Here is a 20,784-nt window from a genome sequence, read left to right as displayed (position 1 = left end):
TGGTGACGTTGAGCATCTTTTCACGTGCCGTTTGGCCATCTGTTTGTCTTCTTGGGGGACATGTCTATTTAGAGGGTACTTTCATTGTGTAACTGGTTTGTAAAAAAGTCAAGGAACAGACTTTTCTGTTTTAATTTCCCATTATGGAATTCCTTACTCTGCATACACTGAGACTCGTATATCCATGACAGTGTAGATTTGAAATGTGACTGAGTCCAGTGTCTGACTTGATCTCCTCTTCTGTAGATAATGCAGAAGGATCGCTGTGCCACCAAGATGACGGCGATCCTGTGTCTGAGACAAGCAGGTCCCCGCGGCGTGAATGCGTGTCTGCACCGTGGAGTGTTTAAGAGTAGAACTTCTGGAAGGCAGCGGTCCGCACCCTGATGACGCGCTCACCAGTTCCCTGGTCTACTCCTCAGTGAGATGTATGATTAGCCATATTCATGAGCATCCCGGAAGATAGGATTCTCTTGAAAGAACTGGAGATAATGTACATTTGGAGGCACAGAGGAGCGTTTGCCTCAGTTTTCTACCAGCCCAGGCGGTCAGCATCGTGAGGCAGCCAGAATAGTTATGGTCAGTCATGGAGAGTCACCAGGAGACGCGTCCCGAAGCGGGTGGGGACTTTGCTTCTGATCAGATACATTTTAAAATAGAAGAGGAAGATGACGATCACATCGCTGACCACAGTTTGGAAAGAATGGACTTTAGAAACGAGCAGGAGAACAGGAAACGGGCTGGCAGCGGGGATGAACGGGCAGAGGGCAGAGAGGCGAGCTGTGGCTGCCAGCCCCCGGGGAGGCGCGTCTCTCCTGACCCCGAGGACGACTACGGGGCCCTATTGTCACAGTATAACAGCACCCTGTACAGCGTGGCCATGGAGGCCGTGACGCAGAGCCTGCTCTCCGGCCGCGGCATCAGCTCCAGGAAGAAGTCCCCGGCTTGGAAGCATTTTTTCATCTCACCCCGGGATAGCACGAAGGCCATCTGTACGTACTGCATGAAGGAGTTCAGCAGGGGCAAGAACGAGAAGGACCTGAGCACCAGCTGTCTGATGCGGCATGTGAGGCGGGCACACCCCACCGTTCTTGTGGAGGAAAACGGCAGCGCGCCGGCCCCGGCCCCCCTCCCTGCTCCTCTGCCGCGGCTCCCGCCGCCCACTGATGCCGGAGACCCGGGCACCGTCCTGTCACCTGGCAAACTCGTCCCCAGAACGGCCTCTAAGAGCCCATCTCCCCATCAGGTGACAGAGGAACTTGGCTCTGTGGTTTCTTCCGAAGAGGCCCCCTCTGACGTGTCAGTCTCTGAGAGGTACAGCAGGGATGAAGCCCTGGCGGGGCCGCCTCCCCAGCCCTCCAGCCTTCACTGCGACGAGCCTGCAGAGAATGGGGCTGAGAAAAACCTCCCCCTGCCCAGGAGCGCATCCGGGTCCAGGAGGAGGTCTGCCGTCTGGAAGCACTTCTACCTGTCGCCCCTGGACAACTCCAAGGCCGTGTGCATCCACTGCATGAACGAGTTCAGCCGGGGCAAGAACGGGAAGGACCTGGGCACCAGCTGCCTCATCAGGCACATGTGGCGGGCGCACCGTGCCATCGTGCTTCGGGAGAACGGCGGGGGCGCCGGCGTGCCGCCCCCCTACTCCGCACCCCCAACCCTGCTGCCCACCCCGCCGCCGCCTGACGGAGAGCCCAGCCCCACGTCCTCGTCTCCGGGGAAGCCGGTGCAGGACTCCGCCTCTGCGCCCTCCTCCCCCGACCGGCTGGCGGAGGACCCGCCAGCACACTGGAACCTCGGAGACACGCAGGTGGAAGACACGTGGGCGTTGTCCTCCTCCTCTGACGTGGGTGAGGCCTCGTGGGCGTCCTCTCCCGAGAAGCAGCCGGGCGACACGCCCAGCCCTCGCCCACTCGAGTCCGGTGCCGTGTTCCAGCAGAACAAGAAGGTCATGAGGAGGCTGAAGTCGGAAGTCTGGCATCACTTCTCGCTGGCCCCCACGGACAGCCTCAAGGCCGTGTGCAGGCACTGTGGCTGCGTCATCAGCCGGGGCAAGAAGGGCGACGTGGGCACGAGCTGTTTGATGCGGCATCTCTACAGGCGCCACCCGGAGGTCGTTGGGAACCAGAAGGGCTTTCTGGGGGCCAGCTTGGCGAATTCGCCATACGCCACCTTGGCTTCTGCGGAAACTTCCTCCTCCAGATTAACTGACCTGCCGACCATGGTCACAAAAAACAATCAAGTTGTGTTTCCTGTCAACAGCAAAAAGACCTCCAAGTTGTGGAATCACTTTTCTATCTGCTCCGCAGACCCCACGAAGGTCGTGTGCTTGCACTGTGGCCGGACCATCAGCAGAGGCAAGAAGCCGACCAACCTGGGCACCAGCTGTCTCCTGAGGCACCTACAGCGGTTCCACGGTGGCGTGCTGAAGCCCGACGCCCCCAGGACGGCGCCACCCTCCCCTCCTGGTGCCCGTGGGCCCCTGAGCTCCGAGTCGGCAGGCGCCTCCTCCTGCGATGACACCAACGAGAAGTTTTATGATTCGCATCCAGTTGCCAAAAAAATAACAAGTCTCGTTGCTGAAATGATCGCACTTGACCTCCAGCCGTACTCGTTTGTGGACAACGTTGGCTTCAATAGGCTGCTCGGATACTTGAAACCTCAGTACTCTCTGCCCCCTCCGTCCTACTTCTCCAGGACGGCCATCCCAGGTATGTACGACAATGTGAAACACATCATCATGTCACATCTCCAGGAAGCCGAGAGCGGTGTGGTCCACTTCACGTCTGGAATCTGGATGAGCAGCCAGACCCGGGAGTACCTGACCCTCACCGCCCACTGGGTCACCTTTGAGTCGTCGGCCCGACCGCACCGCGAGGACCACCACTGCTCGGCGCTGCTGGACGTGTCGCAGGTCGACTGCGACTACAGCGGCGGCAGCGTCCAGAAGCAGCTGGAGTGCTGGTGGGAGGCCTGGGTGACGTCCACTGGCCTGCAGGTGGGCATCACGGTCACCGACAGCCCCAGCATAGGGAAGGCCCTGAACGAGGGGGCCCGCTCGAGCGTGCAGTGCTTCAGTCACACGGTCAGCCTCATCGTCAGCGAGGCCATCAAGAGCCAGAGGATGGTCCAGAACCTACTCAGCACCGCACGGAAAATATGCGAACGGGTCCACCGGTCGCCCCGGGCGAAAGCAAAGCTGGCGGAGCTGCAGAAAGAGTACGAGCTGCCGCCCCACCACCTCCTCCAGGACGTCCCGTCCAAGTGGAACACGTCGTTTCACATGCTGGAGCGGCTTATCGAGCAGAAGAGGGCGGTGAACGAGCTGTCTGTCGAGTGTAACTTCCGGGAGCTCATCAGCTGCGACCAGTGGGAGGTGATGCAGTCCGTTTGCCATGCGCTGAAGCCCTTCGACGCCGCCAGGCGGGAGATGAGCACCCACGTGTCCACGCTCAGCCAGGTCATCCCCATGATCCACATCCTCAACAGGAGGGTGGAGATGCTGTTTGAGGAGACCATGGGCATCGACACCATGCTCAAGTCCCTCAGGGAGGCCATGGTGAGCCGCCTGTCCGCCACCCTCCACGACCCCAGGTACGTGCTGGCCACCCTGCTGGACCCGCGCTACAAAGCCTCCCTCTTCTCTGAGGAGGAGGCGGAGCAGTATAAGCAGGACTTGATCAGGGAACTAGAAACGCTGAATTCTACCTCAGAGCCCACGCCCGTCTCCAACGGATGCGACCCGGGCTCCCCACCGCGAGACTGTGCCGGCGAGGAGAGCCTGTGGTCACTCATGGCCAAGATGAAGAAGACCGAGCCCAGAGGGAGGACGAAGGTCCCGGAGGACATGGTGCTCGCGTACCTGGAGGAGGAGGTGCTGGAGCACAGCTGTGACCCGCTCGCCTACTGGAACCTGAAGAGGGCGGCCTGGCCGGGCCTCTCCACCTTGGCCGTGCGGTTTCTGGGCTGCCCCCCGAGCATCGTTCCCTCCGAGAGGCTGTTCAGCACACCCACTGAGAACGGCAGCTTTGGCCAGTCCCGGCTCACGATGGAGCATTTCGAGAAACTTATTTTTCTGAAAGTGAATCTTCCCTTAATATGCTTCCAGTATTGAAGCTCACGGTGGAGCCACCAGACGAGAAGCAGCATCTGTCCCGGGCTGGCGGCTCGCTGCGGTCGGGGCCCTGCGGGACAGCAGGCCGGGCGCTCAGGTCCACATCCACGGGAGGTTCCCGTCCCGGCCCTCGCCGTCATGTCCACATGTGCCTTACCCAGTCCTTCAGGCCAGGTACCACGGTGTGTTTTTTAAGAAGTCCAGTAGAAACAGCCTGTCTTGTCAGTTATGAAATACAATGATTAGGTTTTCATTCGTAACTGTAAAATTTTTTAAAAGTTGGGGGTTAGGAGTTTGTTTTACTAGAATGGCGGAGGAGATATAAGCAGTTTTATTCAGTAGGCTCTTTATTCGATTATGTAAAAACCACAAATCAGGTACTGTACTTTAGTTTAAAATTGCTTTAATTGCAACAAAACCGCTCTTGTGGCTGTCAGACAAAACCTGTGTACAGGAGGTGGAGTTCAAGCCATCCCGACTGAGCAGTTCCTGGCTGCAGGCTCCAAAGTACGTTCAGGGGACGGCGAGTGTTCTGGGAGGTGACTGTTTACACGACAGAGACGTGGCTTTCGAAGACAAGCCTGCACTCACACGTATCCCGGAATGTCAGTCATGTAGGGTTCAGGGGAGAGAGCACTGCCGTTTCAGGGGTTTGCCCTCGGTGCCACGTGGGCTGTTAGCTCGGACACATCCCCGCCATTCACAGTGAGCGCCGGTGGTGCCTGCTGTGTAGCTAGTGCACAGCGTGACACGTTTACAGCATCCTGTTGATGGAATCTCCAAGCCTCTGACTCAGTGGCTCTACACCATGAAGCTATCTTGAAATTTGTGCACTGACCCCCAATTCGATCAAATTATGTATACAGTCCTTTTTAGAAGAGGTGGCTTATTCACAGGGAAGAAGATTGCTATAATACAGTTGTAAGAATAGCCTTAGGTGTTTAGATTTTGTTTTTGATAATAGGGAAGATTCAGCCATCAATGGGATATTTTAGAATCCCAAGGACATCAAAATGGAGTATCAGTCATCAGGTTTTTTTAACAATAATACGTCTTCAAAGTTTTTGCCTCAGTGTCTAGAAAAGGGTTCATTTTCTTATTTCGAACCAGGTAAATACTCTGGGTGAAACAAGTCACTGATTTGCCTGTGGCCTTTTAGAAAAGTTGGCGTTTTGTTCAGATACTGTACCTGTTGTTAATCTGAATTTGCATCGACTACGTTTTAGTGTATTTATAAATGGTGAACCCAGTTTCTGAAATTAAACTTTTTATTTGCAATTTTCTACTGCTGGAGGACACTGGCTTTTTATTCTTAGGATAATAAAACAGTCCTACTCTTGGGGGCCAACATACACAGAAACCACATTCATGCAGCCTTTGGACTTTCACCTTAGCCCCAGGTGGGACCCAGGGGAAGTGGAGGAGTAATTCTTACAACAGCATTTCTGATAGCGGCAGTGATGTATGAGAACTCTCCGGGCCTTGTGTTCAGAGCGAGTGCTGTGCAGCCTGTGGTGCTGGAGGGGAAGAGCAGCCGCTGTGGAAAAGAGTATGGAGGCTCCTCAAAACATCACATGCTACCGTATGACTCAGCATCCCACTCCTGGATATTCTTCTGAAGGCAAAAACACTAATTTGAAAAGATATATGTACCCCCATGTCATAGCAACATTATTTATGATTGCAAGATATGGGAGCAACCCAAGTGTCCATCAACAGATGAATGGATAGAGAAGATATGGTGTGTGTATATATATATATGTGTATATATATATATATATATATATATATATATACACACAATGGAATATTACTTAGCCATAAAAAAATCTTGCCATTTGCAACAAAATGGATAGATCTGGAGAGTGTTATGCTAAGTGAAATAAGTTGGACAGAGAGAGACAAATACCACATGATTTCACGCAAATGTGGAATCTAAAAACAAAATGAAACAGGAACACACTCATAGGTACAGAGAATAAACTGGTAGTTTCCAGAAGGGAGAGGATGAGGGATGAGTGAAACAGGTGAGGGAGAGGAAGAGGCACAAACTTCCATTGACAGAATGAGCCACCAGGTTGTAATGTACAGCATAGGGCATATAGTCAGTAATACTGGAAAAGCTTGGTGTGGTGACAGATGGTAGCTAGACTTACTGTGATCGTTTTTATAACGTATAAAAATATCGAATCACTGTGGTATACCTACATCGTATGTCAGTTATAGTTCAATTAAGACAAATCCATTAGTGTCAGAACGAGAAAGGGTCTGGGAAGATGGCGCAGTAGGAGCACCGCAAGTCCCCATCCCCTGCCGGAACCGGTCTGCCGTAACTGTCGGGAACGCTGGAGAATACAGAAGGCTTGTAACCCCCAGGGGAGACTTGCAGGGTGGCAGCGCCCCACCCCCAGCCCCAGCCACCTGGCAGGCAGCTGAGCATGGGTCCTGGAGCAGCTTGCACACAGCTTACAGGAGCCAGGGCGGGGAAAGAAAGGACCCTGTCCTCCAGATACTGGGGATCTGTGCTCTGATAGCTCATCACTGCTTCTGATCTCACAGGTGCAGAGAAAGAGGCAGACGCCATTGTTGTTGTACCGACCCCGACCCCGCACCCCTGCATTGTTGCAAGACCCTCTGCCTCTCCTCGAGTGTCTTCCAGGGGATTTAAAGGGCCAGAGCCCTTTTTCTAAAAAAATATTTTTTATTTATTTACTTTTGGCTGCATTGGGTCTTCATTGTTGCGCACGGGCTTTCTCTAGTTGCGGCGAGTGGGGGCTACCCTTCGTTGCGGTGCGTGGGCTTCTCATCACGGTGGCTTCTCTTTTTGTGGAGCACGGGCTCTAGGCACACGGGATTCAGTAGTTATGGCACATGGGCTCAGTAGTTGTGGCTCACGGGCTCTAGAGTACAGGCTCAGTAGTTGCAGTGCACGGCTTTAGTTGTTCTGCGGCATGTGGGATCTTCCTGGACCAGGGATCAAACCCGTGTCCCCTGCATTGGCAGGTGGATTCCCAACCACTGCGCCACCAGGGCAGTCCCCAGAGCCCTTTTTTAATCCCCTGTATTTTTTGCTTTTCCCCTTTCAGGAGCCAGACATTAAAGACTAAGGACATATAAAAATAACTGCATATACGGGGAGAATTAGAATGTGACTACTTGTGCCCAGGGAACGGCTCAGAAAACACTTAAGAAGACATTAACTTTACGCCTCAGGCTGACCCTTGGCACAAAGACAAAAACAAAACCTAGGGAAAGCACAAAGCCTAGGGAAGAGGAAGAATCTGATTTCCAGAGTCACCAAATTGTTAAATGAAAATGTCCAGTGCACAACAAAAAAGTCGCAAGGCATACAAAGAAACAGGAAAGTATGGTCAAAATACTATTTACCCGAAGGAAAAAAATAATTCAACAGTCTCTCCCTGCAAAAAGACCTGATGGTGGATATACTGGACAGAGACTTTAAAACAGCAGTCTTAAAGATGCTCAAAGAACTACATAGGACATGGAGAAAGTCAAGAAAATAATGTATGAAAAAGGTGGAAATATCAATAAAGACATAGAAAACCTAAAAAACCAAAATGAAATTTGGAGCTGAAAAGTACAACTGAGATGGAAATTGTCACTAGAAAGATTCAAAGGCAGATTTAAGCAGAATGAATAAAGAATCAGCAACTCTGAATATAGTACAATGGAAATCATCAAGTTTGAGAAACAGAAAAAAGATTGAAGAAAAGTGAACAGAGCTAAGGGATATGTGGGCACCACTAAGCAAGCCAACATACGTACTGTGGGAGTCCCAGAGGAAGAAGCTATGGGTGGGGGCCGAAAGAATATGTGAAGATATAATGGCCGATAACTTCCCAAATTTGATGAAAGACACAAATATAAACATCCAAGAAGCTCATGAACTTCAAGTAAGATGAACTCAAAGAGACCCACACTGAGACACGTTATATAATCAAACTGTCGAAAGGCAGAGAATCTTGAAAGCATCAAGAGAAGTGACTCACCACACACAAGGATCATCAATAAGATATTAGCAGATTTCTCACCAGAAACCTTGGAGCCCAGAAGACAGTGGGCTGATATATTCAAAGTGCTAAGAGAAAAAAAAATTGTTGATCAGGAATTTTATATCTGGCTAAACTATCCTTCAAAAATGAGGGAGAGGGATTTCTCTGGCAGTCCAGTGGTTAAGACGCCACACTTCCACTGCAGGGGGCATGGGTTTGATCCCTGCTCTGGGAACTAAGATCCTGTATTCCGCGTGACACAGCCAAAAATAAAACGAGGGAGAAATGAAGACAATCCCAGATACGCAAAAGCTGAGGGAGTTAGTGACCACTAGACCTGCCCTGCAAGAAATGCTCAAGGGAGCCCTGCAGGTGAGATGAAGGGACATCAGACAGTGACTCAAAGCCATGTGAAGAAATAAAGTGTTCAGAGAGGTAAATATATACGCAGCTACAAAACCTAGTATTGTGAAGTGCGTTGTAACTCCACTTTTGGTTTTTTTCTCCCCCATGTTTAAGAGACTAATACGTTAAAAAAGAAAAAAAAATTATATATATACACATTCGCACACATATATATATACTTCCAGTTTTGATATCTGCATGTGAGGAGCTTGGAAATTGCAACTCCATCCTAACAAGTAAAAAGCAGAACAATCTGAAAAATCAAAAACTCTTCCTGGCGGACACAAGTCAAACTGTTGCACCCAAGACTGGGGAGACAGGCAAGTACAGTGAATCATGGTTTACCAGAGTAGAGAGTCAGGAGTGCAACCTGGCCTGGGAAACCAGTTCTGGGGCAGAAAAACTTAAACTGCAGTTGATGGATTTCAGGAGACTCAAAGTTGTCAGCAACTGTGAGAGTTAAAACCTATGGGGGGGCCTTCCCTGGTGGCGCAGTGGTTGAGAGTCCGCCTGCCAATGCAGGGGACATGGGTTCGTGGCCTGGTCCGGGAGGATCCCATATGCCACGGAGCGGCTGGGCCTGCGCATCCGGAGCCTGTGCTCCGCAACGGGAGAGGCCACAACAGTGAGAGGCCCGCGTACCACAAAAAAAAAAAAAAAAAAACAAAAAACTCCGGGGGACCCAGTCATGAGGGAGCCCACACAATACTGTGAGATTTACCCCTGGAGCCTGAGCAGGTTCCCAAGTAAATATCAGCAAAGCCCCCTCAAGCTTTCTGCAGGGGGAGGGAAGGAACCATTTCCTACCGCGACAGAGCACTCTGCTCCCCTTAACAAGGCTGCTCTCAAGGGAAACTTGTTAACCAGAGCCTGACCTGCTGGGGTGTTATCAGAGCCTAACTGACCAGGGGAAGGGAAATGCCCAGCTCCAGCCTCTCTGGGCAGCCCGTCCCAACCAAGGGGAGATAAAGGACTGAGAAACACTTGTGAAGTTCACAGTCCAGAGGCACAGGCTCAGTAAAAGAACTGAGGCCTGATCACAGGACCGTAGAAGGCGTCCCCTCTCCCACACCTCACCTCCACATTATTAAGGCCTATTTATAGCAGTTCCTTTCACCCAGTACATCATGTCTGGCTACCAGGAAAAAATTACACAGGTAAAAGGCAAAAAACACAATTTGAAGAGATAGAGCAAGGTTCAGAACCAGATATGGCAGAGATGTTGGAATTATCAGACTGGGAATTTAAAACCATTAAGTTCAATATGCTGAGGGCTCTCGTGGATAAAGTAGACGACATGTAAGAACAGATGGGCAATGCGAGCAGAGAGTCGGAACTCCCCGAAAAGAGCTGAGAAGGAAGGCTTGAGATAAAGAAACACTGACAGAAGTGAAGCCTTTGGTGGGCTTATTAGCAGACTGGACATGGCTGAGGAAAGAACCTCTGAGCTAGAGGATGTCTCAGTAGAATCCTCAAAAAGCAAAAAGCAGGGAGAACAAAGACTGGAAAAAACAATGTCCAAGATCTATGGGACAATTACATAAGGTGTAACTTGTATAATAGGAATATTGGAAGGAACAAAGAGGAAGAAACAGAAGATTTAAAATAACGACTGACAATTTCCGCAACTGAAATGTCAGACACCAAAACAGGAAGCTCAGAGAACATCAAGCAGGATAAATGCCAATAAATAAAACAAAAAATCTACACCTTTACGTATCATTTTTAAACTAAAGAAAATCAAAGACAGAAACCTCAAAGAAACCGGCAGGGTTGAGGGGGGGAATACCCTACCTACAAAATAACAAAGATAAGAACTACAACTGACTCCTCAGAAATCGTGCAAAAGCAAGAGGAAAGTGGACTGAAATATTTAAAGTGTTGAGAGAAAAACCCCACCAACTTAGAATTCTATACCCTTTGAAATTATTCTTAAAAATGAAAGAGAAATAAAGACCTTCTCAGAAAAACAAAAGTCGAGGGAATTTGTGGCCAGTAGACTGCCTGGCAGGAAATGTTAAAGGAAGTTCTTTAGAGAGAAGGAAAATGATACAGGTCAGAAACTTGGATCTACATAAAATAAGGAAGAGCTCAAAGAAGGAATAAATTAATTTTTAAATTCTTAATTGATCTAGGAATTAACAGTTTGTTCACAATAATACCAACAATATATTCAATTCTGTATGCTTATACATGTATGAATATATATGAGTGTATATTATATATACGTATATGTGTGTGTGTGTGTTTGTGTGTAGCTGCTATATAAGTGGAATGAGTGCCAACAATGATACAGGTGATCAGAGAGAGGAACTGTAAGTCTGCACGTTACACAGGAAGTGGCATAGTATTGGCTTGGCCAAAAAGTTCATTCGGGTTTTCTGTGCATATTTTTGGCCAACCCAATAATTTGAAAATTGACTTGGATTAGCTGTAAATATATAATACATTGCAAACTCTAGGGCAACCACTAAGAAAAAAAAGTACAGAAGTATAACCCATATGCTAAAAAGAAGAGAAAATGGAATCATATAAAATGCTCAATTAAAAGATTGTCCGAGTAGATTAAAAAAGCATGACCCAACTATATGTTATCTACAAGAAATCCACTTCAAATATAAAGACCCATATAGATTAAAAGTAAACGGATGGAGGAAAGTATACCATGATAACACTAGTCAAAGGAAAGCAGGAGTAGCCACATTTCAGACAGCAGACTTCCAAACAGGGAAAGTTATCAGAGATAAAGAAGGGTATTCTGTAATGATAAAGGGGTCAATTCTCCAAGAAGACATAATAATCCTTAATGTGTATGTGCCTTAACAGTGTGTCAAACTATATGAGGCAAAAACTAATAGAGTTACAAAGAGAAATAGATGAATTACTGTCATAATTGGAGACTTCAACAACACTCAGAAATGGTCAGATCCTGGAGACAGAAAATCAGTAAGGACATAGTTGAACTCAACAACACCATCAGTCAATTGGCCATCGACAGACTACTTTGTCCAACGGCAACAGGATACACATAATCTCCAGCTTATATGGAACATTCACCAAGATACATCACATTCTCGCCATAAAGCATACCTTAACAGATTTAAAGGAATAAAATTCATACAATGTCAGCTCTCAGACCATGATGGAATTAAACTAGAAATCAGTAACAGAAAGGTAACTGGAAAATACATGGAGATTAAAAACATCACACTTCTAAATAACACATGGGTCAAAGGAGATTTCAAGAGAAATTTTAAAATAATTATAACTAAATGAGAAACACAACTTACCAAAACTCGTGGGATGCAGTGAAAGCCATGCTTAGAGGAAAATGTAATGCATATATTACATTACAGCATTCAATGCATATATTACAAAAGAAGAAAGATGTAAAGTCAGTAATCTAAGTTTCCACCTTAAGGAACTAGAAGTCCAGCATAAGCAGAAGAAAAGAGATAATAAGCACCGGAGTGGAAATCAATTAATTTGAAGATGGGAAATGAATAGAGAATATCAATGAAGCCCAAAGCTGGTTCTTTGAAAAGATTAATAACATTGATAAGCTTCTAGTCAGACTAAGAAAAAAAAGAGAAATTATGCTAATTACTAACAACAGAAATGAAAGGAGTCATCATGACATCCCATGGACATTAAAAAGATAATAGAAGAATGCTGTGAACAACTCCGTGAACACAAATTTGATGACCTTGATAAAACAGTCCAGTTTCTTGAAAGACACAGTCAGCCAAAAGTCACACAAGAAGTAGACTATCTGAATAGGTCTCTATCAGTTAAAGCAATTGAATCAAGAATTAATAACCTTCCAAAACAGCAAGCACCAGGGCAGATGAGTGCACTGGTGGATTCTATCAAACATTTAAGGAGAAATTATACAAATTCTCTACAACCTCTTCCAGGGGATAGAAGCAAAGGGAATACTTCCTCTTTCTATGAGGCAAGTATTACCCTAATATCAAAACCAGACAAAAATATTACAAGAAAAGAAAACCGCAGGCCCATATCCCTTAAAGAAACTATAAAACTCCTTGAAGATAACAAAGGAGAAAACCTAGATGACCTTGGGTGTGGTGATGACTTTTTAGGTACAACATCAAAGGCACGATCCATGAAAGAATCCATAGCTAGACTTAGTTAAAATTAGAAACTTCTGTTGACAGTGTCAAGAGAATGAGAAGACAAGCCACAGACTGGGAGAAAACATTTGCAAAAGACATCTGATAAAGGACTATCATTCAAAATATACAAAGAACTCTTAAAACTCAACAATAAGAAAACAAGCAAACTGACTAAAAAAAGGGGGCTTAAAAAAGCAGGAAGGGGCTTCCCTGGTGGCACAGTGGTTGAGAGTCCGCCTGCCCCGGTCCAGGAAGATCCCATATGCCGCGGAGCGGCTGGGTCCGTGAGCCATGGCCGCTGAGCCTGCGCGCCCGGAGCCTGTGCTCCGCCACGGGAGAGGCCACAGCTGTGAGAGGCCCGCGTACCACAAAAAAAAAAAAAGCAGGGAGACTGCTTCACCAAAAAAGACATATAGATGCCAAGTAATAATATGAAAAGATGCTCCTCATCATACGTCATCAGCAAAATGCAAATTAAAGCAAGACACCACTACACACCTATGAGAATGGCCAAAATCCAGAACACTGACAACACCAAATGCTGACGAGGATGTGGAGCAACAGGAACTCTCACCATTGCTGCTGGGAATGCAACACGGTGCAGCCACTTGGGATGACACTTTGGTGGATTCTTACAAAAAACTAGGCATACTCTTACCATACGATCCAGCAATCATGCTCCTCAGTATTTACCCAAAGGAGTTGGAAACTTACGTTCACACAAAAACCTGCACACGTGTTTACAGCAGCTTTATTCATGATTGCCAAAACTTAAAATGTGGAAGTTCAGTTTGTGGCTTCAAATCTCAGAGGCCAAGATGTACCTTTAATAAGGTATGTTTGGAAAAAGATACGATTAGGCCTACCCCGCACACTGCACACAAAAGTAAACTCCAGGGACTTCCCTGTGGTCCAGTGGCTAAGACTCTGTGCTCCCACTGCAGGGGGCCCAGGTTCGATCCCTGGTCAGGGAGCTAGAGTTCACATGCCGCAACTAAAGATCCCGCATGCCGCAACTAAAGATCCTGTGTGCCACAACTAAGACTGGGCACAGCCAAATAAACAAATAAATAAATATTCTTTTTTTTTTTTTTAAAGTAAACTCCAACTGGATCAGCAGGTCTACATGCAAAAATGAAAATATACAAGTACTGAAAGAAGGCAGAGCTGAGCTCCTGAGTGGGGAAGCTTCCCAACTAGGAGCAGGTAAAGAAAAGACTGATCAACGTGAAAACATACAATTGACAAAAATTCTGCATGGGAAAAGGACTTCGGAAGCAGATTCAAATGACAAACGGGGAGAGATTATTTTCAATATATATTGGATATAAAGGGCAAGTACCCCTATTAATTGAAGAATTTTTATAAAGTGAGGGGAGATGACCAAAAATACAATGGAAAATGGACAAAAACTACAAACAATTTACAAAGACAGATGGCCCTTAAACCTATGAAGACATTCAGCTCCACTCATAGGGAAATGAAGATTAAAACTATACTGAGATGCTACTGCTTACCCATCAGACTGGCAGATTGAAAAAGGTTAACATATTCTGTGGGCCCTGTGGAAATGGGAAATGGTACCACCCTTGTGGAGGGGAACTTGGCAATACCTAGCAAAGCTACCACGCATTTACCCTTGGCCTAGCATTTCCACTTCCAGGAATTTGCCCTAAAGATATACCTCAAACAATTTGAAAATACAAATGCATAAGGTTATTCTTTGTAGCATTATTTGAAGTTGCAAACTATGGGCAACCACCTCAATGCCCACATGCAGGAGGTTGACCGAGTGCATTAGTGCACGTCCACATAATGAAGTACTGTGGTTCCAAAGGATGCGAGAAATCCCTGTGAACAGACAGAGCGATTTCTAGAAGATCTCCAGGAGATGTGAAAAAAACAAAGAGCGTATGGAATGCCACTGCCCTTCGGGAAGAACGAAGGGGAATAAAGAATATGTGTATCTGCTGGTCTTTACAAAAAGAAACACATGAAGGATAAACCAGAAAACAATGACATTCGCTACAAAAAATGGGGAGGAGTTATGGGAGGGAGGGAGCGACTTCCCTGAGCACGCCTTCAGGAGGAGTTCGGACATCTAGAAGAGTGTGTGGTCACGTTCTACCAATTAAACAGGAGGCGGAATCGGATCCTAGGGCTGAAAGCAAATGAAAAGTGAATCAAAAGAAAAACGTAACACACTGAGGTGGGTAATCCAAGGAATTTATAATGCAGTATTGACAGTCGTGGGCAAGGGAGCAAAGTGCATGAATCCAGATGTCTTGTTTGTATGGCAAAGGGATCCCGAAACCATGTATCATCTTGAGTAATCCCAGTTGACCCTTGAACAACACAGGTTCGAACTGCACGGTCCACTCATACGTGGATTTTTTTCAATAAATTGGAAAAGTTTTTGGAGACTTTCGACAGCTTCAAAAAACTCACAGATGCACCATGTGGCTTACAAATATTGAAAAAATTAAAAAGGTGTGTCATGAATGCATAAAACATATGTAGATGTTAGTCTATCTTATCATTTACTACCATAAAACATACATGAATTTATGATATAAAGCTAAAACGTATCAAACCTGAGGCACAGGACTTCCCTGGTGGCGCAGTGGTTAAGAATCCGCCTGCCAATGCAGGGGACATGGGTTCAGTCCCTGGTCCGGGAAGATCCCTTATGCCGCGGAGCAGCTAAGCCCATGCACCACAACTACTGAGCCCATGTGCCACAACTACTGAAGCCCACGTGCCTAGAGCCCGTGCTCTGCAACAAGCCACTGCAACGAGAAGCCCATGCACCGCAACGAAGAGTAGCCCCCGCTCGCCACAATTAGAGAAAGCCCGCACGCAGCAATGAAGACCCAATGCAGCCAAAAATAAATAAATTTATTTTTTAAAAAAACAAACCTGAGGCACACAACACATGGCTCCATTTGAAGTGCAGAGAAAGGAAGCAAACGTAAAGATGCCGTATGAAGTCCTCACTGCATGAATTAACTGTAGCACCTATAGTAATAATGCTGCAGCCACCCCTGCTGCTGCTTCCGGCGCGCGTATTCCCCGCGTCTGCCTACAACGCCGTGTGCGCTCACCCCCTCCGGAGCAGGTGGTCTCTCCAGTAAATCGCAATCTCTTGTGGTTCTTGCGGATTATTTCATTGTATTTAGCGCAACACCAGGAACCTTGACCACCACCACGGGACCCACGAAGTGCCCTGGCTATGCTGCAAGCGCTCCCGAGACGCAGAGAAAAGGCAAGACGTGAAGAGAAAAAGCTGAATGGCTTGATGTGCGTCGCAGAGTGAGGTCCGCAGCTGCAGCTGCCGCCACTTCAAGATGAATGTAAAAAAGGAAAGGAAATCCATGAAGCTGGCACTGCAGCTACACCAGCAGGCAGAAAACCTTGCACTTCTTGTGAAATACCTTTTTATTTGAAAAAGCAGCTTTTAGGCGGGCGCAGGCTTGCCCTAAGAAAGGTGCACCTATATAGAATCTAAGAATGATTCGAGAAAAAGCAAAATCATCATACGACAACTTAAGCGAAAGGGAGGGGAAGGTTGTAAAGCTGGAGACTTGAATGCCAGCAAAGGATGGTTTGATGCTTTTAGAAAGAGATTTGGCTTTAAAATGTCAAGGTAACGGGAGAGGCGGCGCAGACACGTTCTCAGACGCTGTGAAGAAAATCATTGGGGAGAAAGGACATCTGCCTGAACAAGTTTTTTTTTTTTTTTTTTTTTGCGTTACGCGGGCCTCTCACTGTTGTGGCCCCTCCCATTGCGGAGCACAGGCTCCGGACGCGCAGGCTCAGCGGCCATGGCTCACGGGCCCAGCCGCTCCGCGGCATGTGGGATCTTCCCGGACCGGGGCACGAACCCGTGTCCCCTGCATCGGCAGGCGGACTCTCAACCACTGCGCCACCAGGGAAGCCCTGAACAAGTTTTTAATACAGATGAGACTGCCCTATTCTGGGAAAAAATGCCACCAAGGACATTCATCAGTAAGGAGAAGCAAGCAGCAGGATTTAAGGCAGGAAGGAATGGGCTGTCTCTGTTACCCTGCACAAATGTGGTCGGGTTTACGGCCAGGACTGCGCTCATCTGTAAAGCTGCTGACCCCCAGCCTTGCAGGGAGAAGATGAACAGCAACTGCCAGTCTTTTGATTGGACATCACAAGGGCCTGGGCAACCAGAACACTCTTTCTGGATTGGTTCCATCGATTCCTTGTCCCTGAATTCAGGAAGCACCTTGTCAGGAAGAGACCGCCTTTTACAGTTCTTTTGATACTGGGCAACACGCCTGCCCGCCCAGAACCCCATGAGTTCAACACCAAAGGCGCTGAAGTGCTGAAGTGGTCTGCTTGCCCCCAGACACAATGTCTCTATTCAGTCTCTAGGTCAGGGGGCCATAGGACCTTTAAGGCTCATTACACACGACACTGTGTGGAAAGGATCGTCAACGCTATGGAAGAGAACCCTGACACAGAGAACGTCGTGAGAGTCTGGGAGGATCTTACCACTGAGGATGCGATCGTTGTTATTAAAAAAAAAAAAAAAAAAAAAGCCGTGAGAGCCATAAAGCCCACAACAATACATTCCTGCTGGAGAAAACTGTCCAGATGCTGTGCGTGACTTCACAGGATTTAGGACACACTCAATCAAGGAAATCATGGGGGGCTTCCCTGGTGGTGCAGTGGTTAAGAATCCGCCTGCCAGTGAAGGGGACACGGGTTCGAGCCCTGATCCGGGAAGATCCTACATGCCGCGGAGCAACTAAGCCCACGTGCCACAACTGCACTCTAGAGCCCGTGAGGCACAACTACTGAGCCCACATGGCACAGCTACTGAAGCCCACACGCCTAGAGCCCATGCTCCACAACAAGAAGCTGCTGCAATGAGAAGCCCACACACCGCAGCTAGAGAAACCCCACGCACAGCAACAAAGACCCAACACAGCCAAAAATAAATAAATCAATCAAGGGAATCATGAGATTGTGGGTTTGGCAAATAAAGTGGGCGGGGGGGGGGTGGTGAACGGTTCCGAGATATGGGTCTTCAAGAAATTAAAGGACTGGGACTTCCCCGGTAGTCCAGTGGTTAGGACTCCGAGCTTCCACTACAAGGGGCCTGGGTTCGATCCCTGGTTGGGGAGCTAAGATTCCACAAGCCACGTGGCACAGTCTAAAAAAAAAAAAAAAATTCAAGGGCTACTAGGCAGCACACCGGAGGAACCCACAGAAGACGACCTGATGGAGATAGACGAGGGCTCCTGAGCTAGAGGCAGACGATGAGACAGGTGCAGAAGCAGCAGCGCCAGGAAACAAACTGACATCAGACTGCCTGGCAGAACAGTTCCAATGAATCAAGACGACTTTTGACTTGTTTTACAATATGGACCCTTCCGTGATACGGGTACTGAAGCTAAAGCAAACGGTGGAAGGATTGGTAGTAGACAGAAACACTCTAGAGAAATGAGAAAGCAAATAAGTCGGCAGTTCTGCCAAGTTCACCGAGTGCACCGGCCTCCCCTGCTTCCACCCCCCACGGCTCTGCCGCCCGAGACAGCAAGACCTCCGCTCCGCTTCCTCCTCCCCAGCCTCAGCGTGAGGACCAGGGGGATGAAGACCTGTGACGACCCACCTCCGCCTAACGCACAGTACACAGTCATCACGCTGCGGTTGAGACCTCTCTGTTGTGTGCCTCGATGTGAAAATCTAACAGCTGTACACCGTGTACGACACACATTGAAGTGGACAGTGCATCCTCACACAGGCATAAGCTGAGTGATACTAAGTATAAAATTAACAATGTGGTTTCTATAACTTTGCTTTCAAAGAATTAGGTAGTCTCCCTCCCTCCCTGACTCGTCATTGGACAAACTGTGAGCAGTCTATCATCCTAGGGTTTTTTTAATGTAACAGTGTTCCCAATACTGTAGTATGAATATGACTGCAATACTATATGTCATAAAAATTTTACGACGACCCACCCATTAGTGTATAGGCCGGGCTACCCGGGAGTGACCGCATCGATCACAGTAGGCAACCATAAAGCAGCCATGTTGCTGCTGCTTCGTTATCAATGCACACATCATTGTACCTGTAAATAAACGTGAACTTCTTTTTCACATTACCTTTTCATTATTGATGTCTAGTATTCGTTATACGTGTAACATCTACAGCCTTTCGTATCGTCTAAGACAATAATGATGTAGGTACTGACTATTCATCTTGGAAACATGACGAAAACTCATGCTGTTGATAAATACAGTACTATAAATATTTTCTTTTTTGATTTTCTTTTTTTTTTTTTTTGGCCCACCGCACAGCTTGCAGGATCTTAGTTACCCGATCGGGGATCAAACCCAGGCCCCCAGCAGTGGAAGCGCAGAGCCCTAACCACTGGACCGCCAGGGAATTCCCTATGATTTCTTTTTTTTTTAACTGAATTTGATACAATATTGCTTGTTTTATGTTTTTGGTTTTTTGGCCCCGAGGCATGTGGGATCTCAGCTCCCCGACCAGGGATCGAACCTGCACCCCCTGCACTGGAAGGCAGAGTCTTAACCACTGGACCGCCAGGGAAGTCCCCCTATGATTTTCTTAATTAACATTTTCTTTTCTGTAGCTTACATAATTGAAAGAATACAGCATCTGACATGTAACATATAGATATGTGTCATCGACCGTTCGTGTTATGGGTAAATCTTCCACTCAACAGGAGCTATTAGTAATTAAGCCTTGGCAGGGGTGGGGGGGGTCAAAGGTTATATGCGGACTTCCGACTGCGTGGGGGTCGGTGTCCCTTGACACGGGTCAAACGTACGTTGATGCTGTCGGGGTCAGGACTCTCAGTGCAGGGACAGGACATGCAGACGTGGCATGAGGGAGGCAAACAGACGCCCGCAGAGATGGGGTGGAACTGGAGGGGTCAGCGTGGTGCTGTGACCTCTCACGCCTGTGCACGTGCAGCGTGTGCCCGCGTGCAGGCGTGCCTGTCCTCCGTCTCCGAAGAAAGGGCCTAGAAACACGGGCATCCTGATGGCAGTGAGCGCGCCGTGCACCCAGATATCGGTCTCTGAAACCAGTCCCCGCCGGGAGGAGCCTGGGCCCTCCAAACGGCCGACTCCAGGGTGGAGACAGAGAGGCCCGAGGAGCCTGGGTGGGACTCCTTGTGCCAGGAGGCAGGGAAGTGCTCAAAACCTTAGCGACGCGGCAGGCAGCCGGGACAGGACGGCTTGACAGGCCCCCCCCCCCCAGGGGTATCTGCAGTTTGAACACCAAGGCAACCGACAGGGCAGCTCACGGCCCATCGGGATCCGGCAGCAGTCCACGCGTGCCGGCTGACAACCGGGGGCCACATCTAAACACTGAGAACTGCCGATGACAGGTAAGTAACGAACGCTCACGAGAAACAGGCAACGGGGGAAGGCGGGCGCCTGCTGAGTGGCGGGCGGCCGCAGCAGGAATCACCAGTGGGCGCTGTGTCGGGGAGGTTTGGGGAGGGGCCCGCACAGCCTGCTAGTCAGCTTCGGTGGGAGAAACAGTAACTAAAGGTCAGGAAGCGCCACCTCCTTCCGAGGCACTCAGGCCGGAGGCCAGGTGCAGGCAACTCCCTCTGGAATGGCTCAGGAAAGACAGCCTGCGTCTCCGCACACGTGTGTAGCGTGTGCGCGCATGTGCACGGTGTGTGGGCATGCGGGCAAAGCACGCTCAGTTCCCTGCATCGTCTTCAGTGCCTGGTGAAGTCAGACACGTGTCAGGAACTCAGTAAACACTGAGCAAAGTGGGAAAGTGCCCAAATCACTTAAACCAAACGCAGGTGGAAGCAGTCTGTGGCAGCATCACCTGAGATCAACAATAAGAAGACATTTACAATTTGACTCTCACTCTTTTTGAACGAGTTTATCTCCTAAAGCCTCATCTGAAATGGAAACGGCTGAGACCACAAAGGAGGCCCCGCCCCGAGGGCTGGGTGCTGAGTTTCTGCGGTTACGCTGCCCCAGGGGGACGACTTTTCAGGGGCCGAGAGGCCACAGCCTGCTGCCCAGAAGCAGCTCCGCGGGCAAGATCCACATCCCGCTGCGGTCTGGACGGTAAACGGCATCCCACC

At 48.4% G+C, this 20,784-nt stretch overlaps 1 protein-coding gene across 1 annotated transcript; it reads left to right on the top strand.

The window, feature by feature from the left end:
* Positions 1-586: 586 nt before the first annotated feature.
* Positions 587-4,111, top strand: ZBED4 (zinc finger BED-type containing 4). Its single transcript, XM_065888321.1, has one exon. It carries the CDS (start codon positions 587-589, stop codon positions 4,109-4,111), a length of 3,525 nt encoding a protein of 1,174 aa, XP_065744393.1.
* Positions 4,112-20,784: the final 16,673 nt, after the last annotated feature.

The sequence above is a fragment of the Phocoena phocoena genome, chromosome 11, assembly GCF_963924675.1.
Source record: "Phocoena phocoena chromosome 11, mPhoPho1.1, whole genome shotgun sequence".
Lineage (NCBI taxonomy): Eukaryota > Metazoa > Chordata > Mammalia > Artiodactyla > Phocoenidae > Phocoena > Phocoena phocoena.
This window is presented reverse-complemented; position numbering and strand designations above follow the sequence as displayed.

Coding starts and splice junctions, on each gene's coding strand:
- ZBED4 (XM_065888321.1), top strand. CDS start 587: ATGGAGAGTCACCAGGAGACGCGTCCCGAAGCGGGTGGGGACTTTGCT.